Source organism: Canis lupus, chromosome 15 (genome assembly GCF_048164855.1).
Source record: "Canis lupus baileyi chromosome 15, mCanLup2.hap1, whole genome shotgun sequence".
Lineage (NCBI taxonomy): Eukaryota > Metazoa > Chordata > Mammalia > Carnivora > Canidae > Canis > Canis lupus.
Genome location: NC_132852.1, coordinates 47736778 through 47762641, shown reverse-complemented (window position 1 = coordinate 47762641; position 25864 = coordinate 47736778). Strand labels below are relative to the sequence as shown.

The following is a 25864-nucleotide window of genomic DNA, read 5'->3' as shown; positions in this document are numbered from 1 at the left end:
TTGCAGTTTATAAACCCTGATGAAAACAAGCATTTTTCACCTGCTGTGTGGGGGTGGCCCTGGGCTGGGGGCAGCTGCTGGGGCACCCCCCATCTTGTTCCCCTCCTTCCCCCCACCCTGCAGCACCACATATCAACCCTGTGGCCTGATTGGCCAAGGGGACACACCCACCAGGGACAGGACATGGGCACACCCTTCGGATCCTGCTGGGGGCAGGGGGGGCGGGGATCTTGTCCCAGCCTCCCCACCCAAGTGCTGCACTGGCCCCCGAGTGTAGGCAATGCAAGTGGGACCCCTCCTCAGATGAAAATCCGCCAGGGATTCCAGGGCCGCACTCTGGCCAACAGGGTCCAGGCCCTCCCAGGCCCTCCCTGTGCATGGTGAAGGGTGGCAGGGAGTGGGGGGTTCTTCACTGCTTTCCTGCCCTGGCAGGGTGGGGACCCCAGCCCGGGGAACATCAAGGACTGGGGGCAGATGGACTGGTTCTGTCCCCTCCCCAGAACATCTGGGCAGCTAATCCCCACACGGGGGTGCAGGTGGCGTGGGCACCACCCCCTGGCCTTGTCCTGCCGCCCCGGTCAGCTCTGACCCCATGCAGGCTGCCTCTGCCCTTCGGCCCCGCCTGACCTGGTGGCAGCGAGCAGAGTATTTCAGCAACTGCCGGCTGAGCGCTCTCAGTGCAGAAGCCCTGGGCGGCCTGCCGAGGGCAGCTCTTCCGCGGGGTGGCCCTCACCTGCACAGGTGGGCCTCTGTCCCCGGCTGCAGTCCAGCCCTGCACCTCCGCAGGCAGCAGTGTCTCCACCTCCCAAAACATCTACCTCTTGGCCTTTCGGAGACATGGCGACAGACGCCACAAGGAGCCAAGCCCAGACAGCCTTGAGTCTGGTAAGGACCATCCCAGAGCCAGGGAGAGTGGCCGCCCCCAGCCCTCACGCACAGGGCAGTCAGGGTGCCGGAGCAGACGTCAGGGTGCTGTGGGCCCCGGGAAGGAGGCATTCGGGTGGAGAGGCAGCTGTGCCTCACGGACCCCCTCCCCGCTGCCCCTCCTGACACCCAGACTCTCCCGGGACGTCTGTGGGGACAGTGCCTTCTAGGGCACTGGCTCCTGGGGCGTGCGTGGCCAGGCTGTCCCCTGCACTCAGGCCTCGCTGAGCCTTCTGCTGCTTGGTCACTATCTCTCCTTGGCCAACACACATGGCAACATGCTGACACCAAGCTCCTGACTTCCCTACCCTGGCCCCCAGCCCCTGTTTCAGTGAGTGGAACCTCTCTGGGTGCCCAGGCATCAGTGTGCAGACATCCTGAAGGACACAGGCCTGGACAGGGTCATCAGGAGTACGAGTTGAAGCAAAGTGGGAGGAGTTAAGCTGTTTGGGTGGGGATGACAGGGCCTGGATCTGGGGGGCTCAGCTGGCAGGATACCTGCCCCCTCTATACAGCATTCATGGCTTTGGGACCTCATCCCCAGGACTCAGAGAAGAAGGCAGGGTACCTAGGAGTGCCTCTACTTGACAGATGAGGACACTGAGAAGGCCCCAAGGTGTTTCTGCCCCAGCTTGGTATTGGGAGGCCAGCCTGAACGGAGCTGTGGGCCCCTGAGGACCAGGGAATGAGGTCCCCGGGCAAACACTGGAGGCCACCGTGTCGGTGCCTTAGAGGACAATGTGTGCCCTGTCATGTGTCCAGCTGCAGCCTGGCTCCTGTGCTTCTGGGACACACAGTGGGTGACCCTGGCCCAGCTGCCCACACATTCCTGGGGAAAAGGATCCCCGGTCCACCAGCCCAGCCCTGCCAGGAGCACCGGGAGAACCGGGTGGGAGAGCCCCCAAGTCAGAGAGCACTGGGCAGTGCTCCGAGCGGGGTGGGGGGCGGGCAGTCAGCTTCCCAGGGCTTCCCAGGGAGCACCTGCGTCTCCCAGGTCACTCGGGCAAGTCCTTTAGCTTGACAGACTGCGCCATGACACTCATAGGACGATTCGTAGCTGGCTCTGGGCACTGAAACTGGGCAGGAGGCAGCCCAGTGGGATGGGGAGTGGGCTCGGAGCTGGCGCCTGGGTGCAAACCCAGATCCAAACCTTCTTGCACCATGGGCTTGGGAAGGCACAGCCAGCATGTTCAGGTTCCTCATTTGTAAGAAAGAGGGCGTCCTGGGGTAATGACTCATGAAGGGGACGTTCTGGGGCAATGACTCATGATAGGGGGGAACCAGGGGTGCCCTGAGCAAGGCCTGTCACATGGGGTCTGCTCCCGGGGACGTTCCAAGGGCTCTGGGAGGCAGGCTCCCCCCCTGAGACCCGAACCCACCCATGGCCCCTGGACACATGGCTCTGAGGGTTGAGGGGGCTGCACAGGTCAGAGCCCCCTCCTCTCAGGGTTGCGTGCAGGAGACCCTGATGTGCATGAGGAGGGGGCTTGCACCCACCACAGATGTCACTCCTCACGGTGAGAGGCAAGGTCTGCTGCAGGCCAGTGTTGGCCCGTGGCCACCTAGAGTATTGGACTGCGGCCATAGAACCCCCCAGCACCCCTCCCAACCTGTACGCCCAAGGAACAGGGGTTGCCCACAGTGTGGGGACCTGGGGGTGGGTCCCCCTCAGTCCTGTGTTGTGGACAGTGCCGGACTCTGCAGAGCCTCACTTGGGCAGGGCCTGGTGTGAGGGCAGGTGACTGGGCATCACTGTCAGGGACAGGTTCCCCCCAACACACACACCTTCCCCAAGTGGATGGCCACCCCCCAACAGGGCTAGCGACAATGCAGACCTGCTTTTACAGAAATGCTGTCAAATCCAGATTTGTCTGTAAAAGTGTCTCTATTTGAATGTTGGCAGCAAATTTAAGCTTTTGAGAATGTTGTACAGGACAAGTGAGAGCCACAGCCAGATGCAGCTGTATTTACAGAATACAATCAGGTTCTAGCAAATGTCATCTCAGCCTCCCACTCCTGCCGTGCGGTGTCCCAGCAGGGACGGGAAGGCCCCGGGGTGCATGTGGGGTCTTCTTGAGTCCCGGACGTCCCAGCACCGCGTGTGCTCATTTGCTTGCAAGACCCTTTCCATAGAATGGATTCTTGGAGAGAAACTGCTAGGCTGAAATTAAATGTTGCTAGCAACTTCAGGTTATGCTTTGACCAGGTGGTCTGACCTCATGTGATTTCTGGGGTCCCACCAAAGAGTCTCTCTGGCCTGGAAGCCGGCAGAGTAGGGGTTTCACCCACCATCAGTGGAGGGATCCACGTGGGCCTGGACACAGAGGGTGAAGCCTCTGGCCCAGAGCCGCTCCCGAGTCCAGGCCACAACAAGGGGGCTGAGGCTGGACCTTCGTGGATCTGCATCAGTCCTGCTAAGAGCTTGTCATGTCCTACGGCAGGTCCCTCTGGACAGTTCTGTCTCAGGGAGGTGCCTGGCAGCCTCTCATGACTTCAGACACAGCTCCTGGGTGCTGGCCACAAGGCACGCAGGCCGCATGCACCTGCACGTACCTGTGCTCTTCTAGAAGCGGCTGCTGGCGCCTCCTCCTAGCACCCTGATGACACTGACAGAGGGGAGTGCACTGCGCTCAGCCTGGGGTGCAGCTTGTTGGCAGAAACGTGCCAGGGTTAATGCTTCCAGTCCTTGCTGACACATTTTACATTTGAAAGTTGTGGAAGACTGTCGCTGTGGGCCTCTGAGAACAGGATGAGGATTGCTCTGCTGGGATGAGGGCCTTCCTAGGGCTGTGCTCGCACTGGCGCCCAGAGCTGTAGAACGGCTTGGCAGACGTTGGCATTTGGCTAGTGCATCGGGGCCGGGCTGCTCTGCCTCTCTTCCCGCCATTGGTGTCCACCAACAGCTTCCCCCTTCAGCCTTGTCTCCACTTTGTCACAGGACCGCTGCTGTGGCGCCGGCCATCACACTCCTACACAGCTGTGTCACAGTTACAGGGACACTGACCTTCCCAGGAAGGGAAGGAAAGGAAGGTCCTGCTAAAATCAGACCTCCCTTTCCCTGTCATTGGCCAGGATGGGGCCAATGCATAAGCATGGGATGGGGCCACATGCCCAGTACGAAACCAGATCACTGGCAAAAGGGCACAGGATGGAGATTCCTGGGTGGCTCAGTGGTTGAGCATCTGCCTTCAGCCCAGGGTGTGATCCTGGAGACCCAGGATCGAGTCCCACATCGGGTACCCTGCTTAGAGCCTGCTTCTCCCTCTGCCTGTGTCTCTGCCTCTCTCTCTGTGTCTCTCACGAATAAATAAATAAAATCTGTGGGAGAAAAGGCGGAGCACGGGTTAGCCGTGCTTGGCTCAGCCTGGTCAGAGGCTGTACCCTGGGCTGGGGGAGCTGCCGTGTGGAACGTGCTCCGTTTGTACACACAGGCCCATTCATTCCCTCTGCATTAATTTAGATGGAGAATAGCCAGGTCTTTGTGACCATCATGCCAGGTGCCCACTGACTGCCCAACAGCCTTGTCTCACCCACTTTCCTAATTAGTGCCTCCCTCCTCCCCATATGCACCTGAGCTACAAAGGGGGAGCTGCCACCTGCACCCCCCAGCATGCCTCGGCCACTGCATTTGGGGGCTGCTCTTGGAACTCTGCTGCTCTAACTTTTCAACTGGTCCTAACTGGTCATTTGAGATGAGGGGTCATCTTGGGCCCAGGCCAGAGGGCAAAGGACACTCCCGGTGTGTGCAGGGAGGGCCTGACTTGGCTGCCACAGGCCCCCAGCCCACCCAGCTTCCCCCCACCCCGTGCAGGCAGAGCAGATCCTGGCGGACTTCCAGATGCAGGAGGCGGACTTGAAGAAGGTGATGCGGCGGATGCAGAGGGAGATGGCGCGGGGCCTGCGGCTGGAGACCCACGAGGAGGCCAGCGTGAAGATGCTGCCCACCTACGTGCGCTCCACCCCAGAAGGCTCAGGTACCGCGTCCCTGGGCCCCAGCAGGGAAGGCCAGCCTAGGTCCTTGCAGCCATGGGCTGGTTCTCACCCGAGCTCCGTGCCGGCCCCGCCCTGGCATCTTCACCGCCTTGGGGAAACTGGCTTTGTGCATCTTGCAATAGGAAATTTGTTCTCAGGCTCAGCCCAATCCTGACCCTGCGCTGTTTCACTAGGTCTTTCCTTGGAACCTGGGCTTGCAGTGGCTTCAGTCCAAGGCAGCGGCTGCCCACTGAGCTCCCCAGTTCACCTTTGACCTCTTCCACAGTTGACTCTGGGGTCCCCTGGTACCTGGGGTCAGCAGCCCCCTGTCCAGCTCCTCTGATCCCCCCACTCCGTCCTCTCCTCCTCTCCCTGGTCTTGGGGTCCTGCTGGGCAGCACCCCGAGGCTAATGCACTTCTCACTGTGTCTGCAGAAGTCGGGGACTTCCTCTCCCTGGACCTGGGCGGCACCAACTTCAGGGTGATGCTGGTGAAGGTGGGGGAGGGCGAGGAGGGGCAGTGGAGTGTGAAAACCAAGCACGAGATGTATTCCATCCCTGAAGATGCCATGACTGGTACTGCTGAGATGGTGAGCAGCTGGGGCTAGGGGGCTGGGGGCTGGGGATCTGGGCTGGGCCCACGGGCCGGGGGCTGGGGGCCCGGGGACCGTGGGGCAGGATCAGCTCTGCCCAGGATCATGGCACTCACTAGTCCTGGCAGGAGGGCCCACCTTTCTCCCAGGGGCAGGGGCACCTGTAGACAGGAGAGCCAGCCAGCCTCAGAGGGCCCAGGGAGGTAGCTGAGAGGCCTAAGTGGATGGTGCCAGGCATGGCCCCTGCAGGTCACATCCTTGCCCAGTGTCCCAGAGGCATCAGATGGGTGACAGGGCAGCTGAGGGAACAAGCTGGTGCAGTCAGCACACAGCACTCTGCCTCTTTCCTATGTGTCACCCCCTCGCCTTCCAACAGCAGGGACACCTTGTGGGGTGGCTGCAGTTGTAATGTCTGCCCAGGCGGGAATGCTACCCATTGGTGGGGAGGACTGGAGAGGCTACAGAAGGATGATGAGCCCTCAGGGGAGGCGGGCAGAGGCAGAGCCATCCTGAGGGCCAGGGTTTCGAGGCAGGAGTCCCATGGCAGCCTCGTCCTCACCACACCTCTGCATGCTATAGGGGTAAATCAAGGTGGCAGGGATGGCATGGGCACCTCACAGGGCCCCAGCACCAGTGGGGACCTTGGTCCATCCGCAGAGCACTCGACAATACCCAGTTTTGTGGACGGGCCCACGCAGCAGGATGGAGGCTGGTCCTCGGCAGGGCCAGGGGTGGGGCAGCCGGGCTCCTGGAGGCAGCAAAGCACAGAAATCAGAGTCATGAGCACGGCTGAACCTCTGTCCAAAGTTTGTGGCTGGACGTCCAGTGGGAGGGACCTGTCCTGGTGTTGCCCTGTGCCAGGGGCTGCAGCATTTGGGAGAGGGGCGCTGAGGCCGATGGCCTGCTGGCGCTGTGTCTTCCAGCTCTTTGACTACATCTCCGAGTGCATCTCCGATTTCCTGGACAAGCATCAGATGAAGCACAAGAAGCTGCCCTTGGGCTTCACCTTCTCCTTTCCTGTGAGGCATGAAGACATCGACAAGGTGGGGCCAGGTGGGGGGTGGACACGCACCCCAGAGACAGGCACCCCAGACACTCCCCGTGGGGAAAGAGCCTTGGATTCAACCTGTGGCCCTGTCACTCACCTTTTGTGAGACTCTGGGGAATGAGATACGGCTGATTCGGTGTGCCTGAAGCCCCTGCTGCCCTGCGGGGCTGGCAGGACTGTCACCCTGTCGCAGGTCAGGGGGCAGGCTGCGCGAGCTGCCCACGGATGGAAGAGGGTGCTGGGGCTCAAAGGCAGGCAGCCGGACGCCAGCATAGCCACGTGATACTGGGCCACCCTTACGGGAAGCAGGAGTGTGCAGGGGCCAGGGCTCCACCTGCCAGTCACCCCCGACACATGTGCATGATACATGATGCGTACATGCAGAATCCAACTGTGCCTACACATACATGCACACACAAGTCAGTCATACATATACATGTACACATATCAGCCCTACATGTGCATACAGTGCACACGCAGACACACGCATCAACCCTACATGCTTGTGTGTGTGTAATACATACACGTGTGCATCATCTACATGGATACACATCAGTTATACACATGTATGCACACGTATAAATCACACACATCTACACATGTACATACATACAAAACACACATCTCAGAGAGAGCCAGCTCAGTGCTCCCTGGTTCTCCAAGCCCTGGGCCCCAAGCGTATGAAGGGCAGGGGCAGGCCGGCCACCCTGGGGCATGGGAAGACCATTCAGGAGGGGGTGACAGAACTTTTGCTTATCCTTGTCCACTCGGGCGTGCTGCAGGGGACCTCACCCTGACTCTGGGCCGATGCCTCTAGGCCTTTACGTTAGGACCACTGTTAGTGGGCTAGAAGCCAGCCCCGCAGAAGTATGAAGATTCATAAAGAACCGTCTCCAACACGTCTCAAAGTTGTGGTCTGCTGAGCAGGAGGGCTTCCAGCTGCCCCAGTATTCCTCTGCAACCACAAGCCCTCCTCTTCCCTCAGGGCATCCTCCTCAATTGGACCAAGGGCTTCAAAGCATCAGGAGCAGAGGGGAACAACATCGTGGGGCTCCTCCGTGACGCCATCAAACGCAGAGGGGTGAGGTGGCCCCCGTGCCCGCCTTGGGAACCCCCCGCCCCACTGGCCAGGGAGCCAGGTCACTGGCTGGAGGGGCCCAGAGCACCCAGGCCGAGACCCAAGCCCCGTCACTGCTGCCTCCTTGCCTCCTGGCAGGACTTTGAAATGGACGTGGTAGCAATGGTGAACGACACGGTGGCCACGATGATCTCTTGCTACTATGAAGACCGCCGGTGTGAGGTTGGCATGATTGTGGGTAAGGATTCATGCCCTGCTCTATCCAGGGGCCTCTGCCTGCCTCTGTCTTCAGTCCTGAGGAGTAAGGGCTGAAAGTGCTGGGTCACTGGTGGTCAGAGCAGAGCCCCTATGCCAGGCGTGAACCCCACAGGTGATAGGGTGTGAGGTGGTCTTGGGAGATGCCGCCGGGGTGTCCTGAATGCAGCTGGTATGTCCCAGCACTCACAGGTCCCTGCATCAGATGGCACACTGGCCCATCAGGATTTATTTATCTATTTTTAAAGATTTTATTTATTTATTCATGAGACACACAGAGAGAGGCAGAGACACAGGCAGAGGGAGAAGCAGGCTCCCTGCAGGGAGCCTGATGGGGACTTGATCCCAGAACCCCAGGATCATGATCTGAGCCAAAGGCAGACTCTCAATCACTGAACCACCCAGGCACCCTCCACCAGGATTTAATTAAATTCCCTCATCTGGTAAATTGACCAAATGGGACACATTTGTCCAAGTGGAAGAGGATAAGCATGGGTGCGGTCACCCCCTCCTAGGCAGTCATCCTGTACCCCAGAGCGGCTGGCCCATCCCTGCCCAAAGGGAAGACCTGTATCAGGAAAGGAGTGTCACTGGCCCCAGTGGCCGTCAGGCCTTTCCCAGAAGCTCCTGAGGATCAGGAATGTTTCCTGAGCATCGCTCCTGTGTGGCCAGTGATCTCTGTGCACACGGGCACACAAGTATCTATCTGCAGTCTTGGGGCTGTGGCTTCCCAGAAAGTCAGTGGCAAAGTTGTTTGCTCCGCTAGGCCCATCAGAGCCATCCTGAGGGTTTGTCTGTGCTCTCACAAACCCAATTCCAACGGCACCTACACGCCCTCAGCTGCTACCTGACCTCACCTCAGCCCTCCTCTTGTTTCTCCCATCTCTTCCTTCTAGTCTTGACTTTCAGATGGAAAGCTGTCTCTGAGTCCACCGCCTAACCAGGAGCTGCAGGAGCCTGATCTCCTGCCTGTCCCCTGCAGAGCTGCCTGGGGCAGCTGAGTCTGGGCACTGTTCCCCAAGATGTCCTGTCCTAGTGCCTAAGCTCTGCAGCCCCTGCCTCAGCCACAGCTCTGCTGGAGCAGAGATGGCAGGGGGTGGCCTGTGGCCACGGCTGCGCTGCAAACACTCTGCTCAGTGCTTAAAAACATGTTTCTGATAATGACCAAGATCCAAAAATTGGGAGGAGGCACATCAAGGTCTGGATTTTTTTCAACAACAAAAAAATTGGAAGGACCTGCATCACTGGCCCCATTCCTACTGGGCAGGTCACTGCCAGCATTTAAGTGGACGTCCCCAATGGCTTTAAGGGCATGCTGCCCACACAGGCTCAGAAACCATTTCGAAATTTAAAAATTTATCAGCAAAGGACACCACGTTTTCACTTTGCGAGGGACGCTGCAAATTACCAATTCCATAGCCAACACCGCCTGCAGTAAGCTCTGTGCTGCGGCCAGGGACCCAGGCAGTGCCTTATCTCTGGGTGCCCCCCAAACCCCACCCAGGACAGGGAGGCTCAAGCACACGTATGTAAAGTGCCAAAAAGCAAGGATGTGCATAAATACGATAAAGCCATAACATCCCGTGCACATCTCTAGCTGGCAAAGCACTTGGACACATTTCACTCCGTCCTCCCAGGGCCCCAGGTAATAGGAGCAGAAGGTGTTCCCATCTCCTACTGGGGCTGAGGAAGAGCCCAGAGAGGTGGGCTCATCCGTGCCAGGTCACACAGCAAACCCAGATCTCTTGGCGCCTGGGGGAGCCGCCTGTCCACGCGGCCAGGTCAGCAGCGAGCCGGGGCCAGCAGTGGTGGGTGTGGGAGGAAGGAGGCTGGGGAGCTAGGGCCACGGGGTTTCCTGGAGGAGTGCGGGCGGAGAGATGCAGGAGGGGCTCCGCAGGAGGGGCTCCGGAGAGGGGTTTCTGCCCCGGGAGGTGGTGGGGCCTGACCTGGCCCTCCCCACAGGCACAGGCTGTAACGCCTGCTACATGGAGGAGATGCAGAACGTGGAGCTGGTGGAAGGGGACGAGGGCCGCATGTGCGTCAACACCGAGTGGGGCGCCTTCGGAGACTCGGGCGAGCTGGACGAGTTCCTGCTGGAGTACGACCGCGTGGTGGACGAGAACTCCCTGAACCCCGGCCAGCAGCTGTAAGGGCCGCCCCGCTGCACCCCCCCCCCGCCCCCGCCCCGGCACTGCTCCGGCAAGCGGACCGTGGGCCTGTTTGCAAACAACGGGGAGGGGGGGGGGGAGCAGACCCACAATCCTTTTGCAAACTGGCTCCTCCTCCTCGCGTCCTCGCGGCCCCGCGCCCCCTGGGAACGGGAACGGTGAGAGGCAGGAAGGTTTCGTCCCCAAAGAGAGGGTCTGTGGGCAGAGGAGCGGGATTACCCCCTCCCGGCAGGTGACACGGCCGTGGGCGGTCGCAGTGCCCTCAGCGCAGGGTCGGATGAGGAAGGTCTCAGACGGGACAGGGCCCAGAGCACTCCTCATCCTAAACCCCTGGCTGCTAAATGAGGGAACGGAAACCACCAGGTGTGCAAGCGGGGTGTGCGAGGGCCTCACCTGGCCTCCCTGTGGCCGCGTGTGGGGGCCTCCTGGGGGCGGCCGAGGCCCTGACCCCGCCGCCCTCCGCGCAGTTATGAGAAGATCATCGGCGGCAAATACATGGGCGAGCTGGTGCGGCTCGTGCTGCTAAAGCTCGTGGACGAAAACCTGCTCTTCCGTGGGGAGGCCTCGGAGCAGCTGCGCACGCGCGGAGCCTTCGAGACACGCTTCGTGTCGCAGGTGGAGAGGTGCGCGGGGCGCGCGGGGCGCGGGGCGGGGCCGGCGGGGCGGGGCGGGGCCAGGGGCTGGGGCGGGCGCGGGGAGCGGGAGCCGGAGCGAGGCGGGGTGGGGGCGGGGATGGAGGGGGGGGCGGGGGGGGCGGCCCGCAGCGCAGCCGCCGCCCGGCCGTCCACGCGTGTCCCTTCCGTGGCACCCCGCCGCCGCGGACATCGTCTCATTTCGTCCACGCGACGGCCCCGAGGCGCGCCCGTGTCGCCCACGTTAGAGCGGAGACCCCGGGCGTAGAGGCGCGAAGGCCAGCTCACTGCTGGTGCCTGGCGGAATCGGACGCGCTCCCCTCCGGAGCCCGAGCCCCAAGCGCTTTGCCTGGGTGAGGTGGGCACGGGGAGGGGAAGAGCCGCCGCCGCGGGGTCGGGCTGGCCCGGGGCCGGCGACCCTCCAGCGACGCCCTGCCCCCGGCCGCCCCGCCCCGCAGCGACTCGGGCGACCGAAAGCAGATCTACAACATCCTGAGCACGCTGGGGCTGAGGCCCTCGGCCACCGACTGCGACATCGTGCGCCGCGCCTGCGAGAGCGTGTCCACGCGCGCCGCGCACATGTGCGCCGCGGGGCTGGCGGGCGTCATCAACCGCATGCGCGAGAGCCGCAGCGAGGACGTGATGCGCATCACCGTGGGCGTGGACGGCTCCGTGTACAAGCTGCATCCCAGGTGAGGCCGCGCCGCCGCGCTGTCGGTCGTGTCTCCCGGGGCCCTGCAGGCGGACCGGAGTGGAAACTAGCCCCCCCTTCCGTGCGCCCCACCACCCCCACCCCCCCTCCCCACCATCCCCACCCCACACCACCACCACCACCACCACCCACCCCCGGGCCTCCAGACAGGGAGGGGGGAGGGCCCACCTGCTGTAGCAGCTCTGGAGGGGGGCCCGAGGTGAGGCGGTCTGCGATCGCAGCCCCGTTCCCCCTGCCCAGCTTCAAGGAGAGGTTCCATGCCAGCGTGCGCAGGCTGACGCCCAGCTGCGAGATCACCTTCATCGAGTCGGAGGAGGGCAGTGGCAGGGGCGCAGCCCTGATCTCCGCAGTGGCCTGCAAGAAGGCCTGCATGCTGGGCCAGTGAGCCCGGAGGCCGCCAGGCCAGGAGGAGGCAGTGACTGGCTGGACTTGGGCTCCAGGGAATTCGCCCCCCACAGGTGCCCACAGCCTGGTCCAGTGAAGAGGTCGCTCTCTGTAAGGACCCTGGACGCCTCCCATTCCCACTGCCACCCCACAAGATAGGGACGGGCCCACAGGGGATTTGGAGGGCCCTGGGCAGGCCTCTTCCCTCAGAGGCACTTGATGGGACAGACCAGGGCCCTAACTGGGTTGGGGGCTGAGGTGAGCTGGCACAGACACCCCCAGAGTCCCTCACCCGTCTTGCTGGAACCGAGGACCCAGAAGGGACTTGCTCACTCGGGACTTGGCTGCGTTTCTGCACTGCCTGCCCTTTGGAGCCTTTGGCCTGACTCTGCCTCGCCTGGGCCCTGCGCTGGACCCTGCTGTGGCCTGGGAACCCCTGGGGAGGCAGCCCTGCTGACCTGGCCAGACGTGGACCGGGGCTCCTCAGGGGGCCAGGGGCTGCCCGGCACCCAGGCCTGGCTGTTTTCTTGCCTGGTGGGGGGGTGGAGAATGGGAGAGGACCCGCTCCCCAGTGGAGACGGCTGGTACCCCGAGGCCTGCATTTGGAGGCCTCCTTGCTCCCCTGCCACTGACTCTGAGTGGTTTGTGGTTCTGGGATGGAAGCTCCCAGGTGGTGCAAGACACAGAGCCCCCAGAACCCCTGCCCAGAGGAGCCCATGAGGAGGAGAACCCCACCCCCAACCCCAGGCAGTCCTGGGAGCACCCTCCATGGGGGAGTCCTCAGCTCCCACAGGGCTGGCCTAGAAAGACATCACACAGCACTCAGCACCCAGGGGACCGCCCAGGCCTCCCTCTTCTCCCCAGACCTCCATGTGCCACACCCCCCCCTCTCATGCCCAGCCTGGGACTGTGTGGTTTTTTAATTAAAAGTCTCAAAAGTTGAGAATGTGGCCTTGACCAGTGTCCTTTGATCTGTGTGCATACGGGCCGGGGGACCGAGTGGAGATGTGGTCACATGCACGTGGACACCCGTGGAACTTGCCAGCCCTCCCTGCCGGCTGTGGTGGGAGTGTGAAGTGCCGTAGGCGGTAGGAGTAGAGGTGGGGTGTCCTGGGTCAGGGGCAGTCAGCCGCCGCTGGCCTTGCCCAGGCCCTGCTGGCCATGTGTGGGATGTGCACGCAGATCTCGGAGAGCCTCCGCCCCTGGGGAGCGGTGGAGGGCAGGGTGAGAGGAACCACCCAGCCCATCTGGAATGACTGTAATTCCCTTCAGCACTTCACCCAGAGCCGTGGCTTCCAGCAGTCACGTTCCTCTTGAGATGTGCCCTTGTTCTCTCACGTGTCTCATGTCTCAGGTGGGATTGCGTGGGATCGTTAGTTTTCTAGAATCTCAGTTGTGCCTGAGAACATTATGCCGGCATGTGGCCACTCCTCGTGGCTCCTGTGGGTGCTCACCCAGTGGATCCCGTCTGGATGTCAGCTACTTCCTAGTTGTTCTTCACCTTACAGTCCAGAGGATCCTGTTGATTTTTTCAGTCCTCTTTGTGGGCAGGTTATATATTTTATGAATTTCATTTCAGGAGAGTAAGGAGATGGTATAAAACCCTGTTACATAGAAGGGGCATTGGGTCCTGCCCTGGCAGTTGGCCCCTCTGTGTTCCTCCCCCCAGGGGCCGGCAGAGGGAGGCTGGGCAGCCAGTGGCCCATCACGTTTATTCTCCAAGGCCCCCAGCCCTTCTCTGCTCCACAGAGCAGAGGGTACGTGACCCCTGACTCTACAGCTGAGCCTCACAGGAAGGGCTCATGGCCACTCATGGGGACCCAAGGGGATGCTTGGGATCCAGGTAGTGCACTGGACTCCAGAAGCAGCACCCAAAGGTACTGTTGTGGCCACGGCCAGTGCCCATGGGTCTGGGGTGTAGGGGAGGAACCAGATGCCACCATCTTCACCCAAATCTCTGGGAATCCCTGGTGGTCTCTGGACAGAGACCATCCCCAGACCACCCACTGCCCTTGCCAAGCCCAGGAGAGGCCCACCAGCCCTCCCAAGCTGTCCTCCCGGGATGGGACATGTTCTGGGCTGGACCTGTGGGCAGCAGGGGAGACTTCTCATTCGGGGTGGGGGGGGTACCTCAGTGGGCACCCAGAATGGCAAGAGCTGTGAGCCTGTGAGCTCTGCCCTTGTTGCTGCTGGATGGGTGGATGCCCGGATGTTACACATCAGGGGTCTAAAGGTCACCAGGAATGTGGCTGGAATCTGCCTGGGGCCCTGTCTTCCCCCAGCCCCTGCAAGGCTGCCAAGTTTGGGCCTGTCCTCTCCTCCTGTCCTTATTTGGCTCCCCAGGTGATAAGGCTGAAACACAAAAGGGGCTGAGGGCCCCATGCAGCCACCCAGCCAGCCGCCAGGAGAGAGGATGGTGAGTTCGAGTGGGGAAGCCAGAGTGGGGAAGCCAGAGGCCACACACTCCCAGGCGCAGTCCTCGGGGCTGGGGCGAGTGAGTGACTTCTGGGCTGGCCTTGGGCCTGGAGAGGGGGTCTCCAGAGATGGGAGGAGGGCCCTGGCCTAGGCTCTCCTGGGAATGCTCCAGGAGCGTGCCCGGGAACTGGGGTCTTTGGGGGGCCGGGGAGAGGACATCTCCCCACCTGCAGTGTTGCAGGCCAGCAGGAAGGCGGGGACCCGGGGCAAGGCTGCAGCCACCAAGCAGGCCCAGCGAGGCTCCTCCAACGTGTTTTCCATGTTCGAGCAAGCGCAGATCCAGGAGTTCAAGGAAGTGAGTGCCCCACTGCCAGGGGCCCAGGGCGCTCCCTGCCCACCCCACCCCCTGCAGCACCCCGTCTTTCTGTAGTCAGTGGTCCTGGCCCCTTGTTCCTTCTACCAGCCAGGACCCCTGCCCGCCTCTGGCCTTCCCTGGGCAGGGTGGGGCGGGGAGGGGGCTCCACATGGTGACTGTGTCCCCACCTCGCAGGCCTTCAGCTGCATCGACCAGAACCGTGATGGCATCATTTGCAAGTCAGACCTGCGGGAGACCTACTCCCAGCTGGGTGAGCCCGCTGAGAGGGCCCAGGCCCCCTCTGCCAGGCAGTGCTTCTGCCCCTTCCCTGCTCACACCTCCCTCCCCCTGGGTCTCCTCGTCCCCCACACCCCCCAGACTCCGCTGGTCACCGCACCTCCTCCCAGGCCAGAGCTGCTGGACTCTCCACTCGCTGTGACTGGGAAGGAGGGGAGGCTGCTGGGACCCTGTGTCCACCTCATGCCCCCCACCCCCACCCCCCGCCAGGGAAGGTGAGCATCCCAGAAGAGGAGCTAGATGCCATGCTGCAGGAGGGGAAGGGTCCCATCAACTTCACTGTCTTCCTCACGCTCTTCGGGGAGAAGCTCAATGGTGAGCCTGGGCCAGGTTGGATCTCCCAGCCTGGAACCTGCCCCAACCCCTCCTGAACCCCAGCCAGACCTCAAGGGGTTGCTACCTCAAGGGGTTGCAACCCCACCCAGAGCATGTGGAGGTCTCCCCTGCACCCCAGGCCCATGGGCGCTGGTCGCCTCAAGTCCTGACTCACTCCCAAATCCCAGTCTCCTGGGCGGCCTGTCCACAGGGATGGCTGCTCCTGGCCTCTCTGAGCCCCGAGGGACACTTGGTGTCTGGGAACACCCTCCCACTTCTTCTGGGACGGGAAGGGCTCCCCTGCACCCTGGGGTCCTCCTGGGTGGGGCCGGGGAGGGTGGGGGCCCGGGTGCTCACCTGGCTTCCTCGGCTCCCAGGGACGGACCCGGAGGAAGCCATCCTGAGTGCCTTCCGCATGTTTGACCCCAGCGGCAAGGGTGTGGTGAACAAGGATGAGTAAGTGTGAGCTGCGGCCCAGGAGGCCCGGTGAGAGTGGCTGCCTGTGTTTGGGGCCTCTCTACTCTTTGGGGGCAGGCACTGGGCCATGGGAGCCTTCATCTCGGCCGTCGGGCCACCCCTGCTCTCCCCAGGTTCAAGCAGCTTCTCCTGACCCAGGCTGACAAGTTCTCTCCGGCGGAGGTGAGGACTCCCAGCTCCTTCAGGGGGGTCGTGCCCCGCAGGGCACTGGGGCAGCCTCGCTGACCCGGCACCCCTGTGGGCTGCATGCAGGAGCCCCAGAGCAGCCAGGACGTGCAGCCAGAAGGGAGGAGGCTGTGGGGGCTGGGCAAGCAGAGAGCAGACCCAGCTGTGCCCCCTACCCTTCCTCCTCCACCCCAGTTCCCTTACCGCCCAGAGTCAGCAGAAACACATGGAGTCTGGGTTTAGAGTTTGGAGCTGGGGGCAGAGGGCAGGGTGAGAGGCCACAGCTGTGGCCACCCCAGGCTCCCAGGCCGGGCTCCCTCTTACTGGTGCCCCCCGCCCCAGGTGGAACAGATGTTTGCCCTGACGCCCATGGACCTGGCAGGGGACATAGACTACAAGTCTCTGTGCTACATCATCACCCACGGGGATGAGAAAGAGGAGTGACGTTGGCACAGCTGGGACTTGGGCCCGCCCTCGGGGACACAATAAATGCCGTTTCCGAACCTGACCTGCGGTGTGGCCTGTCTGTGACCGCTGGGGTCGGGGACCCAGGCCCCCAGCCCCCTCACTCAGTCCACCCCATACTGTTCCACGACCATGAGCCACCGTATGCCCAGTTTACAGATGAGACACGAGGGCCACACCTCTAGGGGAGGGACTGGTGGGCCTTTGCAGGGCGTCCACCAGGCCGAAACCAACCATGTGCTGGGCTTGTGCTCAGCATCCTGGGGCCACTCAGCAAATGTTCTGCCCAGGGCCCCACTGGTGGGCAGTCCCTAGGCCCTCCAGTGGGCCTTCTGGCAAAGGTGTGCATGTGTGTGTGTGTGCGTGCGCCTGCGGGTGAGCCTGCATGTGGCTATATGTGCATGCGTGTGAGCCTGCGTGCCAGTGCATACTTGTGCATGCGTGTGATCCCACATGTGCTTGCATACGTGTGCGAGCCTGCATGTGTGTGTGCATGCGTGCCAAGTGTGTGCTGGGCCGTGTGTGGAAGACACTGAGGAACCCATTTAAAAACACAAACTTACTTCACTTTGGAAATGCAAGCAAGTTGCCAAGACCCACCTTGGGGGGGACCAGAGCACAGACTCCAGAGAAAGGAACTGGCCTCAGGTTTCTGGAGGGGTAAATGGCTGGGGTGGGGGTGGGGTTTTCTGGAAACGGTTGTGGTGTCCCATCCCCCCCTTCAGAAACCAGCAGCTGGAGGGGGGACATCCCTTCATCTTGGGAGCTGGAGGGCAGCAGGGGAGGAGGGAGAGGCTTGCCCCCTCCCCCTCCCCGCCCCAGGAGCCTGGCTGCAGCCCCCCAGCTGGGAGGCGGCAAGGGATGGGAGCTGAATACATCCCTGAAGGCAAAGCCAGAGGAAAGGCATTTTCGCCTGGAGAGGTGTTCAGGTTTTATTTTTATTTGGGACTTGGCAATTTTAATTACGATGTTGAGACGTGAGATGTAAAGTTACGGCACTTTCTCTTATTACACGTGATCACGAGAACTGGGGAACAGCCTGAGCCTTCACATGGCCCTGCTGAGCGAGGAACCTGTAGGGTGGGGGGAGGACCCCGCCAGCAGGCCGTGGGACTCTCAGTCTCACACAGGAGTTCTGCTGGTTCCACAGACTGATTTCAAAAACTAAGGGGTAATTTCATAATTGAAGCAGTCTAAAAAAAAAAAATAAAAAAAAAATAATTGAAGCAGTCTGCAGAGAAAAGTGAAAAATGCAGCAGATCAGAGATGACAGGTGTCATCAAAAAGGCGCAGAGCCTCTGGGGCTGGGCCTGGGGGCTGTCAGCGCTGGGGAGAGAGGCCAGGGTGCCGTCCTTACACCTGCGAGCACAACCGACCCCTTCTCTCCAGAGGAAGCCAGCTGCGCACCTGCTGGAATCCTTCCTGGCCGGCCCCTTGCCCCCAACACACAGGGTGGGACTAGAGGGCCACTTAACGCACGATTTTCCCAAATACAGGACGGTGCTACACTGCCTCTTTTTTACCTTTTTTTTTTTTTAATTAAGATTTTATCTATTCATGAGACACAGAGAGAAAGGCAGAGACACAGGCAGAGGGAGGAGCAGGCTCATGCGGGGGGCCGGACGCAGGACTCGATCCTGGGACCCAGGGTCACACCTGAGCCAAAGGCAGACGCTCAACCGCTGAGCCACCCCAGGTGCCCCCCCAACCCTTTGCTTAGAGCATTCTCTTTAGAAACCTGGCAGTTCTTTCCCTTCCTCTTTGTGTGTCCATCTTTTTGAAAGCTACAGAAGCCTCGTGCGTGGCGGGTGGGCGGTTTCCGATGTTATCCTGAGATCCCATCAGCCCCCCAACCCGGAGCCCACCCCACCCCCGCTCCCCTGCCACCCGAGCTGGCTCGGTGGCCCTGGCGCATATGTGCTTCCTTGAACATGAACACCGCTGTTTAAGTTAAGGATGGTGCATGAGGGATGTGCGGTCCCCGGCAGCTTCGGGGGCCCGAACTAGTCCGAGGTGTCTGAGCTGACGCCGTTCCCTCAGCCCCGTCACCCAGCCTGCAGCTGGGACCCTCCCCACCGCAGGCTGACAGCGGGAATGCCGCAGTTTGCATGGGAGGGTCTGAGAGACGCTCCGAGTTTGTAGGGGAACCTAACGAGTTTGAGGCCTAGTTAATCACGGGTCTAGGGAATCCCTGGGTGGCTCAGCGGTTTGGTGCCTGCCTTCGGCCCAGGGTGTGATCCTGGAGACCCGGATCGAGTCCCACATCAGGCTCCCTGCATGGAGCCTGCTTCTCCCTCTGCCTCTCTCTCTCTCTCTCTCTCCCTCGTGTATTTCATGAACAAATAAATAAAATCTTAAAAAAAAAAAAATCACGGGGCTAGGGCAGCCCGGGGGGCTCAGTGGTTTAGTGCCACTTTCGGCCCAGGCATGATCCTGGAGTCCCGGGATCGAGTCCCACGTCGGGCTCCCTGCATGGAGCCTGCTTCTCCCTCTGCCTGGGTCTCTGCCTCTCTATGTGTGTCTCTCATAAATAAATAAATAAAATATTAAAAAAAAAAACGGGTCTAAAAACGTGGGCATCTTCATTGCACCGAGCCTTCTAGACTCTCCTGGCCCACAGGTGGGGGTGTGGACGTGCACAGGCCTGGCCCCCGCCTCTGTCCCTCTGCACATGACTGGTCCTGAAGAAACCCTGCTCTGGGACTCGGTTTCCTCCTCTGTGCAGGAGGCTGGATTGGCACCAAGCACACCCCAGGCACAAGCTTTGTGAGTCTTAGGCCCCAGAGGAAAGTCTACTCTTCTCAGGCTCACCTGCTGCTGGGTGTGACCTGGTCAGGACCTGCAACACGTGGCACTTTTGTCTTCAAGACAAAGACTTGGGGACACCCGGGTGGCTCGGCGGTTGAGCATCTGCCTTAGGCCCAGGGCGTGATCCTGGAGACCCAGGATCGAGTCCCGCGTCCGGCTCCCTGCATGGACCCTGCTTCTCCCTCTGCCTGTGTCTCTGCCTCTCTCTCTCTCTCTCTCTCTCTCTCTCTCTCTGTCTCTCATGAATAAATAGATAAATCTTAAAAAAAAAAAAAAAAGACAAAGATATGTGCCTTCTTCCACCGGCCTCCCTGGGACACGGCTGGCTGTGTGACCGTTCAAAGGCAACACGAGGAGAAATTGGCTTGTGTGTGACTAAAGCCCTGTTATTTGGAGTCTCTTGTGCTTGCAGCAGAGCCCACCTCTAACCGGTAGGGTCTGACCATCATCCCCACCTCACAGATAAACTGAGGCACTGCTTATCGGAAGCTGCAGAGCCAGGAGGCAGCCAAGCCGGGTCTGAACCTGCTCTGTGCAGACAGAGCCCAGAGTGGATCATGTGTAAGGCTGTCAGTCTGGGTCCTCAAGCCAGGAAGTCCTCACGTACCCAGGGGCTGAGAATGAAGAATCTGAATGACACCCGCCGCACGCTGGCAGTGCTGTCGTCTGAGGTCAGCTGGAGTGAGTCCCCAGGACACTAGCTCTGTTCAGACCACAGGCGTTTCCCCAGGACAGGTGCCACTCCAACACTTGATTCACCCTTTTATCCAGATGTGCAGATGGAGGGACGTGTGGATGGACTGGGGGATGGGCTGGTGCCCCAGACAGTCTCGGGGTGCTGTCTGCTGAGATGCCCCAACAATTTCCTGGCATAAAGGGAGGAGGGCCAAGGGCAGAGAAAAGGAGCTGGTGTCGAGGGCCTCGAGGTGGCAGGTCCCCTGGAAGCCACGTGAGGGAAGGTGTCAGCACGTCAAGTGTCTGCAGAGCTGCTGCTGTCAGAGGTGCCTGTTTCCCTGTCAGGGAACCCGGGCCGGCTGGGCACCTGTTGGGCTCCAGCAGCCTGGTGGCGCTGCCCTTGCTTCTGGGAAGCCAGAGGTCACCACACTGAGACGAGGCCCAGGGGGAAACCTCGTGTGACAGACGCACAGCCCTCAACCTCCCCCCGGGGCTGGCCGCTTGGGACAGGGCCTGCTGGGCCCGCAGCCTGGGCAGGAGACGGCCAGCTGCCGGCCACCGTGAGAAACGAGAGACCGTTGTTGCTTTAAGTCAGGAAGACACGGGGCAGAAAACGGGTGGTGCGTCAGCTTGTGCCGGGTCCTGCTGCAGACGGACTAGCATGACTGAACGCCACGAGGTATCAACCAAGAGTCCAGGTGCTTCCATTCATTTAGACCTTGGGCTTCAGGAACCGAGGCCAGCTCCAAGCAGCCCACCACTCGCAGACACCCAGCCCCGCGTGGGTGCTGGTTACAGACAGTAAGTGGCCAGCGTCCCTGATGGAGGGCACAGGCCAGAGGCGGCTGAGCCCGAAGGTGCCAGAGCAGCCCCGAAGCCTGCGGGGTCATGGCTCTGGCCTCCCTGGCTTCCGGCCCCAACACAGGTGCCACCTCCGGCGGGTTCCTGCCCAGGCGGCCCGGCTTCCGACGTGCGCACCTCCAGCACACGGCTGGCACGCAGCAGGGGCGGGGATGTCCGGGGCACGAAGGCGCTAATGTCACGAGCCTCCGGACTTCTGGAAGCGGAGGCCCGCAGGTCCACAGACCAGCTGTGCCAGGTGGCTGTCCTGCTGTCGCCCTGGGCCCTGCCCCCGGGGTGGCAGCGCCAAGGAGGAGGAGAAGGAGACACCCACATCTGCTCCTCCTCCACCCTTCAGGGCCAGCTGGTGACCTCCCGCCCACTGTCCTCCCCATCTGTGGACCGTCCCCGCGGGGACAATGTGCAGAGCCACCGAAATGGAACTCTGTCGCCCTGGCTGCCCTGCTCTGCGTCAGCGACACCGCCACCATCCCGCTCCCCAGAACTGCCAGACCCCCCAAGGCACCCTGCCCCGCCGCCCCCTCCCGGGCTGGCCCGTCTGGATCACCCCGAGTTCCTGCCTGCCTTCACCCACGGCCCCCCGTGCCTCAGGCCACAGTGACTGGACTGGGAGGCCATTGCCCCCAGAGGGACACGACCTCCTCCCAATCCTCCATCTCAACGGGCTCAGGGAAAACATGTCCAGGCCAGGAGGGAACCTGCCCTTGCTGCCACCAGAGCTGCCACCTGCTGCCCGCCCCCTGCTGTAAGCGGCCCCTCAGAGCAGCTACAGCTCAAGCAGGTTCCCTTTGAGAGATGCCCACTCCTTCCTCCCTCTGCCCTACTCACTGGGCTGGGACCTCTTAAAAAAGTTATCGGGCCAGAATTTCTTTCTTTCCAAAGGGGAAAATAATCATAGACGTTGACAGCAGCGATCAACGTACCCAACCAGGGTCATGACATCTTTTATTTGCGGTCTCCAACGGGACCCTAGCTGAGCCTGGGGACACCTATCATTTATTCCTATCCGATCAGCGACCACCCTCTTTCTGGGGCAAAATCCCCAACGGATATTGGTAAAACCCACAGCACACCTCCCAACAAGATTCCAATAGATCCTTCACAACCCCTCCCTAGAATTACTCAACAGCCTATAAATAATTTATTTTTATTTATGATAGTCACAGAGAGAGAGAGGGAGAGAGACAGAGACACAGGCAGAGGGAGAAGCAGGCTCCATGCACTGGGAGCCCGACGTGGGACTCAATCCCGGGTCTCCAGGACTCGCGCCCTGGGCCAAAGGCAGGCGCAAAACCCCTGCGCCACCCAGGGATCCCTCAACAGCCTATAAATAAAGAAGCCCTGAGGGCGTCAAGCGCATGATAGAGAAGCCTCAGGGCCTTGCGATCCACCACCACCCCGCCCCCGCACTCATGCCTGTAGCACCCCAATCTCACCTGTGAGGAAGCCACGGGCTGGGGATCTCCGAGCAGCAGTAGTAACACCATCACCCCTCAGGACCCTGTTGTTCCTAATCCCCGCATGCTGCTGACACCTGTTCCCACTGACTGCAAATAGTTCCCGGTAATTGACCTGTGGCTGCCTTCCTAGTGTTCCGGCCCATAAGGGCAGCCAGAATCTTTCCACCTTCACCTGGAACAACAGCAGCACACCAGGCAGTCACACCCAGCGTGACACACGGGGTCCTTCTCACTCGTCACAAACCTCAAAAGCTGATGAGGATGGCACACTGTTCTCTGCAGGCTCGACTCTTCCAGAACGCGGAGACGATCTGCTCTTCTGCTCCCTTCTCACACCTCCTCCCAGTAAGAGCATCCCCCACCCCTCCACCAAAACTTTTGGCCTTAAAGGGACATAAAGCCTCCAAAGAAAAAGTATAGTTTGCTCACATTGTTTTGAAGCCTAGAGCATCTGACCTCAAAACCAGGACTGCACAGCTGCTTGATGCTGATGGATCACCTTTTGAATCCCTGGGACAACGGCCAGAAAGCGCCTCTAACCATGCAGGAAGGATCTGCGGATGCTCTTACGTAGAGGATGAAAATGGCAAATGTGGTGCTGAATCTGCCCCTACGACTCCATCCCGAAGTCACGGAGGCAGCACCATTGGCTACTTCAGCCTGCTGTTGTTACCTGGGCTTGTGCCTTAGCTTAGGAGAAAGGTCTGGTGGCTGGTATGCCTCTGAGCGGCTCAGGACTTCAAACGTTGTGGAAAACACCTGCAATGGGATAAAATTAAAAATGGGCTCTGATGGGGGCGCCTGGTGGCCTAGCCGGTTAGGCCTCTGACTACTGATCTCACCTCAGGTTTTGATCTCAGGGTCGTGAGCTCAAGCCCTGCAATGGGGGGTTTAAAAACAAAAAGGCTTAACAGAAGGGCTTCTGTGTCCAAAGCTTATCAGACACCACACTTCCACCAGCTTCTCTGGCTGCCACGAAGGTTCCCGGCGTTCCAGACTCGACTCCCCGGAGGCCGAAGCAAACAACCCCATTGACACTTCTGCCAAAAACACGGCTCTCAAGCCAAACCTCTGTCGTGGTCCAAATAGACATTCTCCCAAATGATAATTTGGAAAAACTGACAAGCGATGCCTTACAACTGGTCCCAGAAGAGGAAAAACAAATTGGAAATCTAATAATTTTGGGATCCAGAGAACTCCGGTTTAGACCAAATAACAAACTAACCCAACTAGAAACTCTCAAATTCCCATTACTTACCACTGTACATGCATTAAACCACTGGCCTCCTGACAAAGTGGAAGCATTCATGAACCAACATTGATGGGAAAACAGAGTAAAGACCACGACTGCCTCCCTCGTTCATCACACCTTCCAAAGTATAAATGCAGAGGGGCCGGTTCATACAAATGGACTTCACACAGCTTTCCCATCTCATGGATTTAAACATGGTTTAGTCATGTTCCCTTTGCTCTCTCACTGGACCAAAGCTTGCTCTGGTAGACAGGCCAACTCCTCTTCTGTGGTTAAAATTCTGTTAGAAAAAATTATCCCCTGCCTAGGGAACCCTCTCACACTTTCTGGGTATCAGGGAGCCCACTTTACCAGTCAGGTGCTTCAAGACATCTGCACAGCCTGACTGGCTTTCTAATACCTCCATCGTGCACCATGCTCCATCCTCGGGGTTAATAAAATGCAGTAACAGCACTGTTTGGAATCAACTGGCAAAATTCGTAAAGAATTCCAAATACCTTGGCTCCACCCCCTTGGGAGCACACAGATTCTCACACTTTGAGGCAGTCCCAGGACGTACAGTACCCTTGATCCCTGGCTCCTCTGACCACCGGCTGATAAAAAGGGAGATCCCTCTCCCCAGTGTTCCCAAGGGAGAGTGACCTGAAGCATCACACACCTTGCAATCTGGAGATTTTGTTTGTTGGAAGAGACATCTCCAGAAAGACTCTTCAACCTCCCTGGAAAAACCCCTTATCAGGATCTGCTCACCAACCTTGTGCGGACACACTCCAGAGCATAGACTCTTGGACTCGCATGATGCATCTGAAAGCAGCAAACCCCGACTGGCACTGTGCACCGTCTGGTGACCTGAGAGCACAGAATTCCTGGAATTGACGTGGATGAGATCTGACAAGACACTTGCCCAAGATGTTGGACAGGCCCATGTACCTTTACTCACTGTCATGTCTTCTCTCTCTTTCGTGGAAAGGAGGAAACCTCTTCTATGATTATGGCCTCTTGGAAACAGGCCTATCATCATCCTGAAACAATTATTTTTTCTCTTGCCTTTTCTGAAAAGTTAGAAGGCTCAGGATTCACAAGAGTTTCTTTCATCTGAACTATTATTAATGGACTCATACATGTTTTCAATAGTAGTCTGTAAAGTTGTAAATTCAGAGATCGTAAATTTACGAATATGGTTCCAAAGAGTTCTTTTGAGATAGTGATACTGTTTTAAAGCAACTTTGAAGTTTTCAGCTGTTTTACAAAAAGCTTATCAGCTGCTGCTTCATGTTTATACCCGCACCATATGTTCCCAAGGGTGCCTGCTTAGTACTCCTGTTGTGCTCTTGCAATACCCACTGTCCTGCTGCCATGGTCAACCCAGTGTGGAGTCAACCCCAACCTCGCGGGGAGGAGTCTGAGTCAGCGTAAATGCCAGTAAATATTTCGGTGGGTTACTTTCAGACCTGGAGTTCCGGTTTACAACCATCATACAATTTGGAATGATAGTGTTACTTCTCCTGCTTTGTATAATTAAGTTTTGTATTTCGTTGCCTGTCAAACTTTTAAAAAATGATGTACCTGGGAACCTGGGTGGCTCAGTCGGTTAAGTGGCCAACTCTTAATCTCAGCTCAGGTCTTGATCTCAGGGTTGTAAGTTCAGGTCCTACATTGGACTCCACACTGGGTGTGGAGCATACTTTAAAAAAAAAAAAAAGATCTACCGGTTAAGGTGATGTTGGCTCTATGCTTCAGGATGATCTCCACACTTAGGACCTTAAGCTCCCAGTTTACTCCAGTGGACTTTTGGTTTACAAGGCCCCTCCCCAATTCCTTTTCCTCTATGGAAGAACTGCCTTGTTCTCTGGACTCACACATGGTTTTGTTGTAGCTTGCCTGTCCTGAATTGCCATTCTGTTATTCCCAAATAAACTCATGTTTGCTGGTAAAATAACGGAGTTTTATTTCTAAAGTTAAAAGCAACAAGAGAAAAATGACTGATTACTTACAAGGGAAACCCAGTAATGTTATCAGCTGACATTCTAGTACACAAAGAAAACCACCAACCAAGAATCCTATGCCCAGCAAAAGAATTTGTTGAAAACAGACCTATTTTAAAAGAAATATTAAAGGGAGTTATTTAGGCTAAAAGCAAACGACCCAGACAGTAAATTGAACCCATATAAACAAAGAACAGGGGCACCTGGGTGGTTCAGTGGTTGAGTGTCTGCCTTTGGCTTGGGTTGTGATCCCAGGGTCCTGAGATCCAGTCCTGCATTGGGTTCCCCGCATGGAGCTTGCTTGCTTCTCTCTCTGCCTGTGTCTCTGCCTCCCTCTGTGTGTCTCTCATGAATAAATAAATAAAATCTTAAAAAAAAGAACAAAGAACAATGGTCATGATAACTATATAATTATAAAAGACACTACAAATATAGGATTTTCTCTTTCTTCTATTGACTGATTTTAAGAGAAATTTTTGGGCTCAGTTGATCAAGCATCCAACTTTTTTTTTTCATTTATTTGTTTACTTATTTATTTATTAATAATAAATTTATTTTTTATTGGTGTT

General features: G+C 58.8%; 2 protein-coding genes and 1 long non-coding RNA gene across 16 annotated transcripts in view; 2 read left to right on the top strand and 1 right to left on the bottom strand.

Moving 5' to 3' along the window:
- GCK (glucokinase) overlaps positions 1-12715 on the top strand; it is a 43024-nt gene extending 30309 nt beyond the window's left edge. For 4 of the 11 annotated variants that reach the window (XM_072777168.1, XM_072777167.1, XM_072777170.1 and 1 more), the window contains 9 exons: positions 4736-4898; positions 5331-5485; positions 6412-6531; positions 7522-7617; positions 7753-7852; positions 9832-10015; positions 10505-10652; positions 11128-11361; positions 11622-12715. In XM_072777168.1, coding sequence (XP_072633269.1) covers positions 4736-4898; positions 5331-5485; positions 6412-6531; positions 7522-7617; positions 7753-7852; positions 9832-10015; positions 10505-10652; positions 11128-11361; positions 11622-11924 — 1503 coding nt within the window. In that variant the 3' untranslated portion in view covers positions 11925-12715. Of the gene's footprint in view, positions 1-656; positions 886-4735; positions 4899-5330; positions 5486-6411; positions 6532-7521; positions 7618-7752; positions 7853-9831; positions 10016-10052; positions 10401-10503; positions 10661-10794; positions 11028-11127; positions 11362-11621 lie in introns of those variants that run through there. The other 7 variants (XM_072777172.1, XM_072777166.1, XM_072777174.1 and 4 more) reach the window with 7 other exon arrangements.
- LOC140605112 (uncharacterized) lies at positions 2791-10685 on the bottom strand. Of its 2 annotated transcripts, XR_012007853.1 has the most exons (3): positions 10431-10685; positions 6634-10232; positions 2791-6505 (listed from the first exon to the last, which is right to left on the bottom strand). It is a non-coding gene; the product is annotated as an uncharacterized lncRNA (long non-coding RNA). The 2 variants fall into 2 exon arrangements; XR_012007854.1 differs by lacking the exon at positions 6634-10232.
- Positions 12716-14006: 1291 nt separating the features above from the next.
- Positions 14007-16297, top strand: MYL7 (myosin light chain 7). 3 transcript variants are annotated; one of them, XM_072777179.1, is made up of 7 exons: positions 14007-14181; positions 14422-14535; positions 14731-14806; positions 15043-15147; positions 15525-15603; positions 15738-15786; positions 16132-16297. In XM_072777179.1, exons 1-7 carry the CDS (start codon positions 14146-14148, stop codon positions 16231-16233), a joined length of 561 nt encoding a protein of 186 aa, XP_072633280.1. In that variant the 5' UTR covers positions 14007-14145; the 3' UTR covers positions 16234-16297. The 3 variants fall into 3 exon arrangements, 2 of the variants coding, with proteins under 2 accessions (XP_072633280.1, XP_072633279.1); XR_012007852.1 differs by having other exon boundaries at positions 14131-14259; positions 15525-15633; XM_072777178.1 differs by having other exon boundaries at positions 14131-14259.
- Positions 16298-25864: the final 9567 nt, after the last annotated feature.

Excerpts from the sequence above, each read along its gene's own strand:
- MYL7 (XM_072777178.1), top strand. The coding sequence starts at position 14,146 with ATGCAGCCACCCAGCCAGCCGCCAGGAGAGAGGATGGTGAGTTCGAGT. Across the intron at positions 14,260-14,421 it reads AGTCCTCGGGGCTGGGGCGA|GCCAGCAGGAAGGCGGGGAC; the intron begins GTGAGTGACTTC and ends GCAGTGTTGCAG. Across the intron at positions 14,536-14,730 it reads AGATCCAGGAGTTCAAGGAA|GCCTTCAGCTGCATCGACCA; the intron begins GTGAGTGCCCCA and ends CCCACCTCGCAG.